Here is a 19899-nt window from a genome sequence, read left to right on the forward strand (position 1 = left end):
ACTAAGCCTCATTTTTTAGTAATACTCAATTAATTAGCCATTTAATATTGACATGAATAAATTGAGCGCAAATGGGTATAAAGGCATTAAGTTTTTTACTTGGTTAATTGAAATTAAACATATGATCATTTACTCCCCGAGCCCTGCGTCGCTTCACCGAGCCTCCCCATTGGCGGGCGGACAATGCACGCGGGGCGTCATTGGCCCACGGGATTCTGAGCAGCCAATCAACGCGCTACCCCGCCCGACTCTACCTGGGGTTGGCGGTGACGTGTAGGCAGCTCTCGCGTCCTGGTTGGCTGGATTTGTTGTGAGTGACGGGCAGCTGGGCCGGCGCGTCTAGGTTAGGGGTCCAGGGGTTTTGGAGCGCGGGCGCTGTCCGCACGAGAGCAGGTCCTGAAACGCGGGCTGCGCCACCGTGGACGGACGCTGGGCGCAGGCAGCTGGTCTCTGTGCGGTTAGAGAAGCCTGTTTATGTCCATATTTACACATCAAGCTTTGGCGTTTTCTGGCGTGAGCTGCGGAGAAAACTACCTTTTGAAAGCGGACGGGACTGTTTTCTTTTCCAACCCGAAGAAACGTGTCTCTAAAGTCTCATAAACCGGGAGTGCAGCGAGTCCTGGTCCATACAGAGAGAGAGAGAGAGAGAGAGAGAGAGAAAAGAGAGAGAGAGAGAGAGAGAGAGGAGAGACAGAGTGACCAAGACCTGCTTCTCCTCCACACTCACAGGATAACAACTCAGCAGCTTTTACTCAACACACAGAGTTTTTTCTTTATTTTCCTGCTGCGAAATTAACTCCATTTTGCTTCTTCTTTTTTTTGGCACATGGTGGATATGAAACTTGACAAGATGTGATCCGCTCTCACGCGCTTTATCAATGGGAGATTATTAAGTGTTAATGTGAAGGCAACTGCCGAGGACGATTTGTGAAGAAGAAGAAAATGTGCAGCAAATAACCAGGAGGGAAGAAAAAAACTGTGGATGTGTAAAGATTTTTTTCTTAATTTCTTTTCCAACTGGGTTTCTTTTATTTTTGTATTTTTGATATTCTAACAGACTGAAAGGAGAAAGTTCAGGGGTCACGGCCAGCGGAGCGAGAAGAAGGAGAAAGGGAGGGAGGCTGTTTGTTCTCTATTTTTGTTTTGTTTTGTTTGTTTTTTGTGCAAAAGTTTTTCCTTGGACTGAGGCGATTCGGTGGTGGAATGAGCACCGCTGCTGTCGTTCCCCTCCTCTGGTTTTGGAGACGCCAGAACAGACCCGGTGTGGTGTCCCGTCCCCATGAGGAGGGAGCCCGGCTCTGATTCACATTTTTGACGCCATTTCTTTCTTCCCTTCTACCTAAAAAAATCTTTTTTTAAATATATTTTAGTATCTTTTTTATCAGCTCGAGTCGCGTTGTCACACAATTGTTTTGTTCTTTTTAATTTTTATTAATTAAGAAAGAAAAATCCTGTTTGAAGGGAACTGGTCCCCTTTCCATTTACTCACTGGAGGTCACGGTGTGTCAGTAAACTGAAGCGGGGCGTCCGGTGGCATTTTTAAGACCTCCTCACACCGAAATACCGGGGCCCTGCAGCCCTTCCCCTCAAACCATGGAGATTCACTGTAAGCACGACCCGTTTGCAGCAATGCACAGTAAGTTTACATGTTTATAATTTCACCCAATCTGCATGATCCCTCAGCCCTGAACTGAATCAACCCCGCACTCCCAGTCTGCGTGCATGTGCAGCAATATCAGCGGAGCAGCAGCGTGTCCAGCTTCACAACACACTGCTAAAAACAGCCTGACTGAATCTTAAATCATCTTTCAAAGGGCATCAAAAACTATCAAATACAAGCACGTGCATTTCGCCAATGAAAAATATTTTCGTAGATAACTTTTTGATATTTTATTGATCTGCATTTTATTTAATATTTATTTATTATAAAATATCGAAAGAGCCTTGTTGAAACTTTGGGAATTTATAAATAGTATCTTTCATCAATTTATTATACATTAAATTAATTGTTCACCTTAAAATATTACAGTGTTTAAAATCTTGATACATGCAAACGTTTAGGTCCAACTTATTTAAATATATTTTTCTCGTTCATACATTCTTTTCTCTATAGCTTAAAAAATGTTTTAAGTCTTTCTCTCTTGCATACTTTTATCAAACCGGTGAACATTTACATTGACTAAACTGGGCACGGGAGCTGGAATTGATGTGATTACGGAAAAAAAATTTTTTTAAGTGCATTTAAATCCAGGCTATACAGGCCAACATTTTTGTTGCATTTGTTGGTGCCTTGTGTGGCGGTTCGCTGTGTTTCCCACTTTAAAGGGAAGAAGAGGTTTAGGGGTCAGAGACAGAGAGAGAGAGAGAGAGAGAGAGAGAGAGAGAGAGAGAGAGAGAGAGAGAGAGAGAGAGAGAGAGAGATCGGGGTAACAAAGCATGACTAAAAGCTGAACTTGATCCACAAACAGTAACATAACCAGGTTAGACAGACACACACAGGTTGCTGCTCGGGTCTGCGATTAATAACAACAAGGTGAGACTGTGTTGATGCCCAGCAGGTCAGAGCTCACACAGGTTCACACTCTCAGCATGCAGCAGCACTGTGTGTCTTGCTCAAGGACACTTCAGCAGAGCAGAGCAGGTGCTTTGGGGGGACATGCAGTCTGCTATATGAAGGGGAGGGGGGACAACTTGTTCATTCAATCGTGACATGGCGGGCCCTGCTTTGTTTTTTCACTCCCCAAATACCAGCTATCTCCCCTCACATGCATTTATTGTTTTTTTTGCAAGCATGCACAAGTGTTTATATCAGCTGAAAAAGCTTTGAATGAAAGTTACGCTACAATTATAACATTAAAATCATATGTTCAGTTATAATAAACTCCACCGATTGGCTGTAAAAGAGGCCAAAATAATAGAGAATAAAGAACTTCCATCAAGTCTTATTAATCGCATTTATTTTGAAAGTAAAAAAATACTTTACAAAATAAAACTGGGATTACAACAGAGTCACATATTCGCAGCCTGCCTTGTGGCTCTGCACATCACATTTCGCCTCTGCACTTAAAAGCTGAATGAAGCGTCCTACAAGTATTTCAGCGTGTAATAGATTATGCATTATACATATTTTATTGCAGTTTAGTCCCGGAGAGAAGCTGCGTTATGTGACTGACAGAAGTTCCCACGGTGCGTTATCCTGCAGGATTTAAAAAAAGAAAAGAGAAGCTTCACCCACAAACCCTCACCCACAAACCCACACCCACACACACACACACACACACACACACACACACACACACAAATCCAAAAAACTAGAACGAATCATGTTTCCTCTTCCCTGCAGTCTCACCAGAGCCAATGAAGCGCGCTGCTGACGGTAACAGCGGAGCTAAAGTTATATATGTCAAAGCCTGGAGACGCTTTAAAACGATTACACCTAAAAAATGTCAAAGGTAGAGAGAGAGAGGCTGGAGGAATCGACTGTGACGCGTGGAAATGTTGTGGGGGGGAGTGTGTGTGTGTGTGTGTGTGTGTGTTGCCTCACACTTTCATAAAATAAGTTAAAGTTCACGTCAGGAGTCTTTGTAGCAAATGTGAGCCGGCGAGTTATGATGGGAGACTGATTTTTTTTATTCCAATATTAATATTATATGTTTAATTTTACTGATTTTTTTTAATACAGCTGTTAAGTGCTTTACTTAAAACCTACGCACCGCATGTGCATGTGTGTGTGTGTGTGTGTGTGTGTGTGTGTCAGTTATTTCCAGACATTTTTATTCGATTTTTCTGACCCCCAAAGTGACTTCAGGTTTGAATTTAACATCGGATTCGTTACAGTTGACAATGAATAAAAATAATAATAGATTATATGGTTCATATAATTCGTTACAACTTTTTGTTTTTAACCTTAAGCAACAACATAGGCCCATAGCAGCGAGGTTTGAAAAATCTATAGCAGGTAATTGTGATGATAATGAGCTGAATTTCATAATCACGTATTGTGATGGTAATGGTGGCATGCTGAATATTAAGTAGGCGAGGCTGTGGCCTACCTTAGTGATGGACTCAGGACTTAAATAAAAGGGAGAGAAAAAAAATGACAGGCAAAAATACACAAAGAGTAGAAAAACAGTCACCAAAACCACGTTTTTTATATGAAAAAAAAATGCTTAAATATACCTTAAATTTCTCTTTATTGTGGCCACTGTCCACTAAATAAAGCAAGTAACGGAATTGCAGTTAAAGGTTGAAGTACTTATTTTATGCTGCTTTTAATTATTATTATTTATTTTTTTTATTAATCATAGTATTTCCTCACGAGAATCTATGTAAAACTGACTTGTTTTGATATTTATAAATCCAAACACTTATTAACAAGATTCCCTGACTCACTCTTCGCACACAGAATATTAATTATTCCACCTTTCAGGGAGAAAAAACAACACTATACGTCCACATCTCACAGATCTATTCACTGTTTGCTCAAGGAAATGTGCTTCATCTGTATTCTCACAGGCAACTTTCCAAACAGCTTTTCAGCCAAAAGTAATTTCTAGTTTCCTCCCTTTTATTTCTTTTTTTTCCAAGAGACACAGGAAAAGAGGGGACGTTTTGTTGCGATTTCTCTCTTTTTGCTTTATTTTTGAGTCGTCAGGCCGTGACGAGGCAGATGAGAGATGAGGGAGAAAGAGAGACAGACAGACAGAGACAGAGAGCCTAATGGACTTTATTTTCTGGATGGGGGAGCTCGAATATATGCTGCTTTATCTCTGTATTTTTTCCTCCTGGAAACAGTGAATCAATCAAACATTTAAGGAGGTGCTGTGCTTTTAAGTCAGGGTAAATAAATAAAATACAACAGGGGCTGCATAATGAGCCCTGCTCCCATGGCTGTCTCTGTCCTTCTATCAATGTGGTTCTACTGCCTCTGCCAGCAGTTTCCCCCTCCTCCCCTCTGGAGACTGTAGGTCCAGCTTTTATAGAAAGACCTTTAAAAGCCAATAAGACCCCCTCATTTGGCAGAATCTTTGTATCTAATTTGCAACAAAACCTCCGGAGCCAATGTTGATTGAATTTCTGGGAGCAAGTGGTTCATTTGTTTGGTCAGCGTGATGAATTACTGGACCTTTGTCACTGAACTCACACAGCTGTGAGCGAACATCAGTCCTCAAGTCATCTGTTAGTCGATATATTAAAAATATATATTTTAATGTATCTGTTCACAAGAAAGGCAATAGATTCTTCTTCAATTTCTGGCTATTTTTCTGTTAAAATGATTTAAAAAAAGCTGCATGATCAAATGAAGCTTCTTGCACTTTCTAATCCCTAATGCCACAGCTGTGTAAAAACGTGGCATATAGTCTTTAAAATGCTACTTATTTAGCGAATTATGCCACAGTGGCCGATAAACAAATGCCTTTATAGAATGTGTAAGTTATTGCATTTGTCCCTATCAGTATTTATACGCTCGGGAAATACATTTCAAACACATAATCCCCAAAAACCTACCCCAAGAATGGTGAGAGTCTGAACGTCTAATGCCAACAGTAAATACACAGATAAGTGAATAAATAGTTATCTGGAGGTTTTTGTAGGTCACAAGTCATTCCTCTCCATCTCTTTACAAAGCAAGGCGTATTTCATGCCCTGGCCCAGATAGGAAGGGTGAAAGGAACTATTTCATTTACTCTTATCTGAGAAAGAGGGAGAGAGCGAGGGGGGGGGGGGGGGGAGAGGGAGGGGGGGTCCTTCTCTGCAGATACCTGTGGTGAGGAGGACGTTGGCTTCTATAAACGACCCTGCAAAAACTGTGCTTTTATTCATTGAAAGGTTTCAGGACATAATAATAAAGAGAGCAGGAAGGAATAATGCCTTCACACAACCACACTGAACATTCACACAGAGCCACAGAGTGTGTGTCCAGGACCTGAATCTGTCCATGTAGGTCAGCAGGCTCGCTCCCTCTTTGAGGAATATCTAAGAAGTGTGTGTGTGTGTGTGTGTGTGTGTGTGTGTGTCTGTAAGAGTGAGATTTCTCTCTGCATCCCAGTACCCAGTGGGACATTGCAGTCATATTTTCCACCAAAATCACAGGATTGCAAAAAAAAAAAATACAAGAACAGAATGCTTCAGGTGGACTAGATTTAAAGGGACAGTTCACCCCAAAGTCAAAAATACACATTTTTTCCATCAGTCTAGATAGTTTTGATATGAGTTCATGAGCGTTAGAGATGTCTGCCTTTTCTAGAATATAATGGAACTAGATGGGACTTGGTTTGTGTCGCTCAAAGCACCAAAAATCCATTTGAAAACTCAACCGCAAAGTTTCTGTGCTGCCAACAACAAAGTCTGTGGATGATCTTGAGTAACCGGCTCATTATTTGTGGAAAGAGACAGTGCTATAGTTTTTTAGATGTATTTTTAATTAAATAATTAAGTAATACAATCATATTCAAGAGCAGGGCAGACATCTCTCACACCTGGCAACTCACACAAAAATAAGATTGATGTGTAAAAAGGAAAAATATGTCTTTTTGATTTTTGGGGTGAACGGTCCCAGTGCCTTAAACACTGACCATGAATGGCAACATTCCCAGTTGGAGTCTAGATGGAGACCTTCTAATCATTTCTTTGCTCTAAACTTTCTAATAAAGGCCATAAAATGTCCCAAACGATGTAAACAAATAACAATAAACAACATGGTTCAGCAGTGCCAGATTGGCTCCCAGTATCTCCAGTAAATCGAAGATCTAATGATTCTGAGTCAGGCATGTAAATAAAACTGACATGACTCACCACCTGCACTGACCTGCTCACAAAAAAACCCAACAGGCTTACTCACAGGGAAGCCAATGAATCATCAGAATATGTGGGATAGTATGAGAACACAGCAGAGGCAGTACAGCTTACTTGGTTTTAAGCCCCAAATTCTGTGCTGTGGCTTCCATTGATATGAAATAATCAAAATAATCTGTAATCCAGTTCACGAAATTTAAACTAGTCAAATCAAAATAAAGGATCATCTTCAAAAAGTAGCAATTTGCCAATAAAACACAAACTTATAAAGATAATAAAAAAAGATTTACACGTATTCTTCACCCCGAATAATGCTCTTGCTGAACAGTACCATAGTTGATTTACTGAATGGGTGAGATTAAGTATCCATAAAACTTGTTCGAGATTTTTAAAAGAAAAGTTACAATCAAACTCACAGAGGTCCTCACATATAGTCCCTAGTATGGGTCGAGCTCCAAAACACTGAAAAATGATGCAAAAGTTATGATGCAACATTATGGTGGTTATTTTCTCCTCTAGAGCTTTTACAAATATCATCATGCAACTGTTTTTACCAATGGTGAGATCAGTAAAAGTAGCAATATTACTGTGAAAAAACACAGGTAAAAATACTTAATGCATTCAAAATCAAAATATGCCCAAATGTACCCATTTTGGAATAATATGTTGTAATATTGATGCATTTATGGCAGCTGGTAAAATTGGGGCTAATTTAACCCTCTGGAGTCCATCTATTTATTGAAAATACGAATGGTTTTATTTACAGTAATAACATTATTTATATATGATATGTAGAAAAGCTGAGAAAGCCAGGTACATTTCCATAGACACCTGTGTCTTTTGTTTGTATTTTTGGTTCCTGGCAGCTTTATACTTTGTTAATTAAAATAAAATGAAAAATCTGACTGATAGCCAAGTTTGTGTGGAGAAAAAGGAGCCATGCATGTGATGTAAGGACTGACTGAAAGATGCTAAACAGAGACAGAAATGAATGCATAGGAAGTTGACAAATTTGAACCAAAAACTCCTGGACTTTAGAGGTTTAATTATTTTATATACTGCTGGGTGTCTAAATCCCATAATAATATATTATAACCTGTTAGTTTACTTATAGTTTGTGTCAATAATTCAAATGTGCAAAGTAACTAAAACTTCAAAACAAATGTAGTGCAGTAAAAATATAATAACACTTCCCTTTGAGATATGGTGGTCTTAAAGTAAAAAGCATGAAATGGAAATACTCAAGTAAAGTACAGTTTGAGTAAATGTTACTTTGCACCACTGATTTGTACCAGCTGAATAATGCATTTGTGAATAAACTGAATTCAGTACCCTTTAATTCACCTGTCCTGCAGCCATGCCAACACACATCTGAGAAATGAAAACACATTTCCTGTCATTTTCTACTTTAATTGAACAGATTTGCTGATAAATGCTTTTGAAACAACTGATGTGATTATATTGTCTTTAAAGTTCAAGCTGGTTGTTACATTTCATGCCATTTAGACTTCTGAGCCTCGGCTGACGCCCGGCTTTCATGGACGCTGCATAAATATGACTGTCTATATATTGGTGTCTTTTGTAAAGAGCGATTGCTTTTCAAATTGTGCTGTCTGCAGCAGACATCTGCATAATGAGGCTTCTTCTATCTCAAAAAATAAAGTAGTAAGGAAGAGAGTGACTGCCTGCACCAGCCGTTTGGAAATAGCTTTGTTTGATTTCACAGAATGAGACTGTAGACTTCACATTTCTGTATTTATCCTCCATGTGTGGATCTATTTATATTTTTAGAGCTGGAGGAGACTGTGTGTGTGTGTGTGTGTGTGTGTGCGTGTGCGTGCGTGTGTGCATGTTTCCTTATTTTATGCTGATGGAGGGAAGAAGAGGACAGGGGGACAGGTTCAGGGGACAGCTTTGTGTTTAAGGGGGTATCCCTGCTGGGGTAATGTGTTTAAAATCTATTACCCCCACAGCTAGGATTAGTGTGTATGAGTGTGTGTGTGTGTGTGTGTGTGTTTCCCCTAAAGACGTAATCACTATGGTAATACAAAAGCCAGTGGATTATGTGGTAGAAAAAAAAATCTGGTTGATTTATACTCTGCCTTTGGTGATATATACATATACAGTATGTACACACAGACACACTGGCCCAGATAGTTCTTCATATTTTCCTCTACGTACTGTCTCCCACTACTGTATTATATTATTAATATTATTATTATATATTGGTTGATAGAGTGGTTAGCATTGTCTTCTCACAGCATGAAGTACCTGCAGGTTCTGAGCTGGTTTGGCTGTTTGGAGCCTTTGAATGGACAGTTTGCAGAGGTGTCAATGTGTTTGGTCTGACCTGCCGCTCCTGGTACATTCTGGGAATGGCTTAGTCAACTGACAGCAAATTTATTGGCAATAAGACTGATAATCAAGGAATTTGATATAAGAAATTCAAAGCATAAAGGCCAACGGTTTTCTAGTTTCAGCTTCTCCAATGTGATAATTTGTCTTCCATGATAGTAAAGTGTGCATTCTGCATTCTGGGCTGTTGAACAAAAGAAGTTATTTAAGGGGAGACACTAGGGCAAACAATTTAAGTAACAGATATCAAAAATGAAACTTCTCCAGTTGATTTCTAAGATTGACACTAATTATTTCTTGTATCACAAGTTTTCTTAAATTTTATGTTTAAATATGCAAATTGTGCATTCATTTATGTGTACAATAAACACCTAAATGTGTTTTTTGAATGTTTTTGTCTTGAAATCAAAATAGACCAAAATTTTATAATAGACCAGTGCATGAAATATGAATATATGAATATGTTTGGCTCTAGTGTCTTGTCTTAAAGAAGTCACAGAGGGACATTTTTTTCTATTTTCTGAATTAAAATTCTACATAAAATTACATATTCTACATACTCTATTGCTGCTATTTAAACCTGTCAATCGAAAATGGATGTTCATCAGATAAAAAGGCAACTATGATTTTCTGTGTCAGAAGAGGGGGATTAAAACAATTCCCAGATTCATGAAAAGGTTCAGCTTGTCTTCTTTTTTTCCTCCAGTCTTTTCTCATTTATACCAGTCTTCTTCTCTTTCATTCATTTCTTCCTATGCTTTCATCCCTCAGGGGGAATATTAGTGCTATCCTTCAGTAAGGGGGCCAGGGCCAGGCCTTGGTCAATAATTAATTGAAATCCCCTCATTTACTTAAGATCTTTGCTTACTCTGCCCCGGGTGAAAATGGGCAAAGTTTGCACTTTGTAAGAGTCAAACTGGCAGAATTATGCTGAGCCAGATAAATCAGAGGCAGCAGAGAAATCTGATGCATTTGAGGTGGTAAATTAACTTCAGCAGCAAACAGAATGATCCCAGTCGAGAAAGTGTAGTTAATATTTCTTGTGAACAATAATATATAAATATATATATATATATATATATATATATATATATATATATAAGCAACTGCAGTGGCTAAATAGATATATTTCTTTATATTTTATAACTGTTGGCCCACAGAAACAAGCTGTTGATGGCACAAATATATAATATGTTGAACCCTATTTGAGCTTTTTTTATCAGTTGACTTTCACTGGAAAAGAGAGATCTATAAGGGTCGAGAACAGGCCGCAAATTAATCTTATCAAATAAGATAAAATATGGACGTTATAATGCAGACTGGAATGTGGCTGTTGGATGTGATGTTTGTGTAAACATGACTGATAAAGGGCTGCAGACTTAAAAAAAAAAAAAAAAAAAAAGACATTTAAACTCCTGCTGCTACGGTGGAAGACGGCAGAGTGTCTCTTGTGTCAGTCTGTCTTTTAAAAATATGCTTTTATTGAATCTAAAAAGGGATTACATGAGGGTGATAGAAGAATCACAACGAGTTACTTCCTGTGAGACATTTCTGACATTTTTGTTCCCTTTCCAATTTTTCTGCTGCGTCTTTCCAGAAAAATGTAATGAGGAAAGACCGGGCCTTAAAACATTTAATTAAGACGTTTCTATTACTGATTTCGTTGATCACAGTGTACTTTTTATTTGTTGCACATAATCGTTTAGTCCTCCAGAATCCTTGTCTCATCATTGCCTCATCAACCTTCATTTGGTCACTCATATTTGAATATCTTTGTCTCATTTCATTGCCTGTAACCTAATTAAATTTCTAGACAGCCTTAATATTTCTCTCTCTCACTCATCCTTGACCTTGTTTTGATTCATTTCAAACTGTCTTTTCTCTCTCTCTCTCCTTCTGTCTGTCTTCCAGGGCACGGTGGAGTGAACCAGCTCGGAGGTGTGTTTGTAAACGGCAGACCCCTCCCAGATGTAGTGCGACAGCGAATAGTGGAACTCGCCCACCAAGGGGTTCGGCCCTGCGACATCTCACGCCAGCTACGAGTCAGCCACGGATGTGTCAGCAAGATACTGGGCAGGTAAAAAGGCACATAAAACATGTACTGGGATGGTGGTGGAAATATATACACCCTCTTACACTCAACTGTAGAACTGCAACGATTAGTCGACTCATTAATTAAACAATTATATTTGTTGTTGATTAATCATTAAGGTTTCACGCAGAAATGGCAGAAAATGCAGTTTCAACCTCTTCAACCTCTCAAAGCTGAGATCAGCATTTTTTTTGTTTTTAATCATTTTCTGATATTTTATTGACCAAAGATTAGACCAGAAGATTAACTGAAAATGATAATAATAGTTAGATGCAGCTTGACTCAACAGTGTGCCAACATACTGTGAGGTTGTGACCTGTCTTGCCTCTGACGACGTTTAAAAATGTCGGCTTCTTGGTTTGACGTCGTCTTTTAAGCAAATTGGAACTCCTTGTTTGAGGGCAATACAATATTTCAGTATAAAACAGGAAAACATGGGGTTCGTTTTTGGGTGATTCTGCATCTAAGCTTGTGTCAAACTGAAGCTCCTGTAAGGTCACACTGTCTCATTTAGTGTCCATTCTGCCATTTCTTTGATGCACAAGCTGCATTTTCAGTGTGTTGTTTTCTGCTTGCCTCTTATTTCTCCCACTCTCTTTTTTTTCTTGTTGCCTTTTTAACCTTCCACTCAGTATCCTGTATTTCTCATCCGACCCCTCTCAATATTTCTGTGTCTCTCCTCACCCCCCTTTTCTCTCTGTCTCTCTCTCTCTGCCTTTTCAAAGCTAAATTCAAGAGTAAATCCCTGCTCGTTCCGTCCCCCGGAGAAGAAAGGGGGACAAAAGGGAAAAGATTCATCACTTTTTGGAATTAGCATCAAAATGAAAGTGGCACCATATTTCTGCACCCCAAAAAAAAGAGAGAAAAAAAAGAGACAGAGGGAGATGGAGAAAGGGAGAAAGACAAGAACAAGGAATACAATCAAAAAGGGAAAAGGCGTGTTAAAGAAGAAGAGTGCAGGGAAAAAGAAAAATGAGAGACAGAGAGACCATTTGAGGGGACGGAGGGGAAGGATTAGCTACAGCGACCCTCAGCTATATCAAAAAATGTGTTGGTCATTGTTCTCCCCTGCCTCTCTTTCTCTCTCTCTCCCTCTCTTTCTGTCTTCCTCTCTCTATCTCCCTCTCTCTCCCCTGTCCTGGCCGTTCAACTCACTGAAGCGTTACCGGGAGGGGGGGGGATCGAGGGATGGAAGGAGGGAGGGAGGGTTGTTTTATCCTCTCTTCTCTGTCTCTGGTGCCAGCAGAACAAAAACACCAACTCTACCAGTTTGTGTGTGTGTGTGTGTTTGTGTGTGTGTGTATGAGCTCATCGTTGTGTGGATATCAATAACCATGCTCGTTTATTCACCAATGATTCAGCTGTGAATAATTTAAATAGTTTTCCATTTGGAAATAGATTGTTTTTTCCTTTAGCTGTGTTTATACTCCAGCTGTGAATAGTCAAAATTTGCAACGCACACACACAAATGCGCAACACATGCGCGTACACACAAAAATACAAAAAGAGAGAGACAAGGAAACGCACAGTTACAGGAACACACATCTTCACGGAAGGGATTACTCTACCATACAGCGGTGGGAGAGAGAGAGAGAGAGAGAGAGAGAGAGAGAGAGAGAGAGAGAGAGAGAGAGAGAGAGAGAGAGAGAGAGAGAGAGAGAGAGAGAGAGAGAGAAGGGTTTAAGACTGACTGACAGCTTGCATCCACACACAGCATCCCCCCTTTTTCTGCAAGCTGTGTAGCGCATTTGCTGTCCTCCCACCCCCTGCCCCCCATGCCCCTTCTGCATGCAAATACATTCATGAAATAGCCATGGTGGACACGAAACGCCTGAATCTGTGTGTGTGTATTTGTATTAGTGTGTGTGTGTGTGTGTGTTTGTGTGTCAGTGCCACCCTCTTCTTACCTCTGTGTCACAATGTGAAATTGCCAAAGAAAACAACAGCCAGCACGAGTCAGACATCATAAATATTTTTGGCTTCACTGTTGTCCACAGTTTGTTCTGACGACAGTGACATTACAAACAACTATTAGTGAGGGCTTTATTTTGCTTCTATTTAACCACTGACAATAATGAGTAAGGTCAGTTTACATGTAGTCAGTCCAGGGGACCTTCAAGAGGACACAATACGCTCATATTCAAATCTTGGATTTTGTCAGTTTAATAAACCTGTATCCAGACTATCCACCCTCTGTCTGTATAAAAAGAATGAATATAGTCACTATGATGTCGCTGGCTGGCTTGTAAACTCCCGTTTTGAAGCTTTCAGTCTGGCAATTTGGCCGTCGCCATGTTATTTATTTGTAACCAGTGCTTGAGCAGAAAAGATCAAGAGCTGGAAGGACGTTAGATTACCAGCTAACAATAGCGTTAACGAATGTGGTTAGCAAGTGACATGCTTTATTTTGAATGAAAAGCAGATTCCTTTGAGTGTCTTTTACTACAACTGAAGAATTTGAAGTGATCAAAATATTAGAATTAATTTTGATGAACAAAAAACACTGGAAAAGGGTAAAAGTTCTAAGAAGGGAATACACAATGCACCACGGTAAAGCCCTGTCAATAACAAGGTAGCCATAAAGCATAATCTGCTTTATCGTTTATTTTACCCTAAATAAGACCTTTAAAACGAACATTATGCTGTACAGAAGAAGGCTTGAAGCTTGCAATTGAGAACACCAACTAATTAAGAGAAGTTAATAACTCAAGTCATATTTCAAAAGAATCTGACTTCTTTTTGCATGCAGTAGAGTCGCCCCCCTGCTGGCCATTAGAAATAAAACAGGTTTAGACTGCGGCTGTAACACAATGTAACAGTACTTCCTACTTAAAGGCAGTTTTTGAATACGGGTTGTGTGCATTTCTTTGCTGATACTTTCACAGTATTTATATAGCACCTACCTGCTTTATAAAATAAAAAGACAACATTTTTTTTACATTATGGGACCTTTAACCTGGTTGGACTATATCATACTGAATGGTCTGACTTGTATGGTCCCTGATTATTTTTTATTGATATGATATTTACATTTTATTATTACAAAAATTGTTCTTTGTATCTACTGATTGATCTATGTAGTGTACCGGGTGTCAACAACAATTTGTATTTACTCTTTCTCCCCTGATGAAGACAAAAGCAATCCAACAGACAACAACATATGAAAACAGACAAAATGTAAAAAGGCCAGATTGAGCTAAGAACAAAGACAAATTACACGTGAAGTCTTTTACCAAAGAATTGAAAAAAGTCCTACATTTGGCTAGAGTTTTCAGCTTCTTCTTTTCAATCATTAGGGATACTTAATAAAGTATGACATAAAATAATGAGCTGTCAGAATCAACAGATATGGATTTTTTAAATATATATATACTTTTGTCTCTTTGTTTTCATCACATTATGATATAATATAAAAATGGTTGGTTAAAGAATAGGTTTGCATTTTTTAAGCTCACCTCAATACACATTCATGCCCATATGCACATTGAAAGAGTTATTGGGCACTATAGTAATTTCTCCTGTCCATACTGGCTATGAGGTGACTCCTTGTGAATATAAGAGCTGGGTGATAAAATCCACTGTCCTCATTCTCTGCAAAACCACACTGATTTTGCAGAGAACGAGAGAGAACTGATTTTTAACAGAAGCTAATACGAGGATTGCTCTACGAGCAAGATTCTCTCCGTTTCCCCAGAGAGTGTTCCCTCGCTGAAGTGTGGTGGAAGAATACACTGTACAAAAAGAGAGAAATTTCATACATAAAAAGCTTTGAAAGATAACCACTTGTTTTGACTAAACACTTGCTTCACCTGAATTTAGGAATGCATTTTCACACGGGGAAATGTTCAATAGCCTCACTTTGTCAACCAATCCATCAAGCAATACCACACAAGACAGGAAGATCATATTTTTTAAGATCAGATGCAAATGAGGAGGAGGGTGAGGGACAGGCCAGAGAGACGTGAAGGGTTTTTTGAAGAGTTTTGAATTAAAGCCAGAGAGAGAAATGTCCTGACCCCAACGGGAAAGTTGTTCCTCTACTGAAGAGCGAGGAGAGGACAGAGTTTAGAGTGAGTGGAACAATGTCCAGATCGCCACACGGTACAAAGTGTCACGAGTGCATCAATTCTGAAGCTGGAAATAGCCCCGCAAAACTGCACTACTTGCTCCTGTTCTAATAATTCTTGCTAAAAATGACACCTGTTCTAGGAAAGGACTTAACTTTAAAACAAATGAAACTATGCATTTGTGACCAATTTTTAAGGATTTACATTTCCGGTAGGAAGCAGCCGGCTCGGAGCTGTGCACCACAAACAAATTAGTTGACAATAAGTAGCATCGTCTCCTAAAAATGACATTCCCTTCTAAAGAAAATGCATCCCTAATTATGTAATGAGTGAAACATATTTTATGCCGTATATTGTCTGTTGATAATGTATTCCGAATTAGTTTCGAAACAAAATCCAAGTCCATGTAAGGAGGAGTTCAGGCTTAAATATGGGTCACATCTGGGAAATAGTGTCAAAATAAGAGCACCAACTGATCAGCTGACACAGTCATGAATGTATAAACTATAACCTGATTAGACTGATCAGCATCATCATTTTCATCATCTTAGGCTACTTGTAATTGCATTAAAATGTTTTTTTTTTTCAGTTTAAAGACGATGTGGGACAGGAAGCAATATACTATTTAATTTTGAGTTTAAATACTCTTCTTCTATTCTTGTGTTGTCCCTCACGACCAACGCTCTCATCTCCTGTGCTTTGACTGGCAGGTACTATGAAACGGGCAGTATCCGCCCCGGGGTAATCGGGGGATCCAAACCAAAGGTTGCTACTCCCAAAGTGGTCGACAAGATCGCCGATTACAAACGCCAAAACCCCACCATGTTTGCCTGGGAGATCCGGGACAGGCTCCTGGCCGAGAGAGTGTGTGACAATGACAGCGTCCCCAGTGTCAGCTCCATCAACAGGTACGGAGTCATCTGTGTGTGTGTTTCAACTTATAGCAACAGGTACGGAGTGTATGGAGCTCAGAGCAATATAATACTGTGTTTTATATGTGTGTGTGTGTGTGTGTGTTTCCACGAGTGGAGGAGAGAATGGCAAAGGGGCCCCGGTCTCCATATGTATGAAGTGGCTGCAGCTCAGTGGTTCAACACGATGGTACAATGACAACCCTTTCCCCTGAGCATAGAGGCAGAGAGAGAGGGAGGGATAGTGAAATAAGAGAGAAAGAGAGAGCAAAAGAGGCAGACAAAAGGGAAGGAAGGTGTGCAAGAGTAAGGACAGAAACAAAGGAAAGGAAAGAAAGGGAAAAGGGAAGGAAAAGAGAGGACATGAGAGGAGAGGAAAAAGGGGGAGGAAAGGAAAAGAAAGGAAAGGAAAGAGGAAGAAAAGACTTGCATGAGCAGCCAAGCAGGAAGTGTGAGGCCCCTCTGCCATGTCAGCCTGCCTCAGCCACTTCACACACACACACACACACACACACACACACACACACACACACACACACACACACACACACACACACACACACACACACACACACACACACACACACACACACACACACACACACACACACACACACACACACACACACACACACACACACAGTTTAGCTCCCACGATGGTCATGTTCTCTCTGTCACTCAGAATCCTCTCTCACACACACAAACGACCACTTCACACACACTAATATCTCCTCTCTCCTCCTGCAGGATCATTCGGACAAAGGTTCAGCAGCCGCCCGGCCAAACAGGCTCAGTGTCGGCTCACAACTTAGGTAGGTCTGCTGCCACGAGAAATCCTGTTTCCAACTGTCAAAGCAAATTTTACAGCAGAGCCGTTTTTGTGCGAATCTCTCAGGAGCCTATATGTGGAATAACGAAACGTATTGAAATTCTGGACCTGAACTCACAGTGAAAAGAAATGTTGTGTGCCACCGAAATGTCTTTGCTTGAATGCTTTAATCAAGATGTCCCAAAATAGAGAGAGGTTGTAGGTACCTGCTATCCATTTTCTGCTTATTAAGAACATTAAGATCTATCAGGCTGGACTATAAAAGAAGGGCTTTAGAGATTTACTGACATCCTTTTTAATGTTGTTTCGTCTCACAAAAGATCAGAATATCTAAATTCCATATCCTAAAGATGTCCGCTTCCTTAACACTACAAACAGCACTGCAGGCCACTTGGCAGGTTAAATAATTGTGCAAATGGGCAGAATATTTATTTTTATGTGCACCCGAAGCCCTTTCAGGTCGTTTGGTGTTGCTGCTTCAGTTTTACTTATTGTGTTCTTATGTGTTGGATTTTATTTAACTTTTAGGCTTTTATGGTTCTTTTAGGGGCATCGATTTTACCTTTCTGCTTCATGCTTATTATGTGCTCTATGGTTTTACTAATTTTGTCTCTGTCCTGTTTAAGTGAGCTTACTAAGACAAATTCAAGTCGATCATGTTGATTTGGCAATAAAATATTGACTCTCGAATCTAAAATGTAGATTTATAATTGAGGTAAACACAAAGTTTATATGATAGTGGGGTTAATAATTTATTTTACCATTATTTTGGAGTTTTAAGTGGAGAGCTGGCAGGGGAAAAGAAAGAGAAAGAGGGAGGATAAAATGAAACACAGGTTCCAAGCTTAATGGGACAACTCACTCCAAAATAAAAAAAAAGACATATTTTGTTCTCCTATCTGTAGTAGGACTTATCAATCTAGATTGTTTTGGAGTGTTGGAGATATCGGCCGTAGAGATGTCTGTCTTCTCTCCAATAATATGGAAGATGGGACTTTACTTGTGATACTTAAACCATCAAAAAATATTTTATAATATTATCTGAAAAATCAACAGAAATGCCTCTTTACATTCATCATGACCTGGCTGCTCGAGATAATCCACAGACCTTGTTGTGAGTTCATTCATGTAGGAACTATATAAAAAAGTAGTTCCTACACTAAAAAATATATTTTTTGGCGCTTTGACTACCAAAAACCAAGAACCGTGAAGTTTCATTATATTCAAGAGAAGGCAGATATACAGCCAAACACTCGGCAACTCGAATTAAAACAATCTCAATTGATAAATAAGCAGTACAGGTAAGAGAAAGAATGTGTATTTGATTTTGGGGTGAAGTGTCCCTTTAATACCATAAAAGAGTTATTATTAGTGTTGAAATGTCTGCTAATAGAGATCATGATTTCCCATATGTTTAAAAAACCTAGTTTACAGCACGGCTGGGTTATTAACCGGACAAATTGTGCAACTGCCCCGAGGACACCTCGTAGGGGATACAAAGGCTCACATATATTATGTATATTTGTGCTCATTTGATGGATTGCACATTTGTTTTTGGGAATATAAGGATTATGTTGATCACATAATAAAGGCCTCAAGCAGGTTCGTAATCATGAGTTATGGTCTACTGTACCGGTCTTGCAAGATAAGTGTTCAACCAAATTATCACAAACAGGACTCTACAACTAATATTTGCTAATTTTTGGGTTATTTCGGCCATGTTTTGTTTTGCAAGCATAAACTACATTGCAGACATTTGAGTATATAAGCAAAAAAACAGGTAGTCTTGCATTTAATTCTGGAATTTGTATGATTGAAATTAAGATTTTCGATTAAAAGGTTTGTTCGTTTGTATTATCTAATCATGTTACAGACAAGTAATATATCTATTATAGCTATGACTGAAACATTATTTCCTTTAACTCGATGAATATCTCAGAGTACAAATAAATATGAGAGCCCCCCCCCCTCTCTCTCACCCGCTCTCTCTCTCTCTCTTCCTCACTTTGCCCTGCAGTGGATTGTGTTTCGGTGTCTCTCATATCTTCATAATCGCACATTGTCTATTAATCTAAATTAATTTCACACACACTGCTCCCTGACTCCTGCCTTTTGCACACATTTAGCAGACACACACACACACACACCCATGCATACACACCTAGATGCACCCACAGACATGCGCACACACACATGCACGCTTACAGATTACACAGATAAATGGGTCCCACTCCCAGGCGGAAAATTGAACATTTGGATTTGCAGAATAAAAGCGTTACGTCTGATAAAAAAGAGTGAAAAGAAAGAGAAAGGAAAATCAGATAATTGAAGTGCTAAATCAAGTGATGGGAAAAGGAGGGATATGCATTCATTATACTCTCCTTGTCGTTAGCGAAGGAGTAACGGCTGGAAGGGACCGTGATCCCCTGGTTTATCGTTTCCTTTTTTTTATTCCCTTTTCGGTCTCGTCTTTCTGTGTTTGGGGGGTCTGCTGGGAGAGAGGATTAGGATGTCTGTCTCCACACCTTTCTGTCCCTCCTGGGATACCATACTGTCACTCAACCCCATGTCCGCTTACAGGGGCACAGATAAGGGACCAAGGAATGAGTGACTGTATGTTTCGATGTGTGCATGTGTTTGTGTGTGTGTCAGGAGGTTGCAGAATGTGTGTGTGTGTGTGTGTGTGTGTGTGTGTGTGTGTGTGTGTGTGTGTGTGTGTGTGTGTGTGTGTGTGTGTGTGTGTGTGTGTCAGTGAAGCGGTGACAAGTATGTCGCTGTGTCGCCCAGTGAGGAACTTGTCTCCTCCAGGGGGAAGATTAGAGGGAGAGACAACGAGGGGCAAAACACAGA

The 19899-nt window shown here is 39.6% G+C and overlaps 2 protein-coding genes across 2 annotated transcripts in view; one reads left to right on the forward strand and one right to left on the reverse strand.

The window, feature by feature from the left end:
* zcchc7 (zinc finger, CCHC domain containing 7) overlaps positions 1-19899 on the reverse strand; it is a 113854-nt gene that overhangs the window by 73210 nt on the left and 20745 nt on the right. The gene's annotated exons all lie outside the window — the stretch shown is intronic.
* Positions 1430-19899, forward strand: part of pax5 (paired box 5) — a 49404-nt gene continuing 30934 nt past the window's right edge. Inside the window, exons 1-4 of the mRNA XM_059338178.1 lie at positions 1430-1636; positions 11062-11227; positions 16020-16217; positions 16968-17032. Coding sequence (XP_059194161.1) covers positions 1594-1636; positions 11062-11227; positions 16020-16217; positions 16968-17032 — 472 coding nt within the window. The 5' untranslated portion in view covers positions 1430-1593. The remainder of the gene's footprint in view (positions 1637-11061; positions 11228-16019; positions 16218-16967; positions 17033-19899) is intronic.

The sequence above is a fragment of the Centropristis striata genome, chromosome 1 (genome assembly GCF_030273125.1).
Source record: "Centropristis striata isolate RG_2023a ecotype Rhode Island chromosome 1, C.striata_1.0, whole genome shotgun sequence".
NCBI lineage: Eukaryota > Metazoa > Chordata > Actinopteri > Perciformes > Serranidae > Centropristis > Centropristis striata.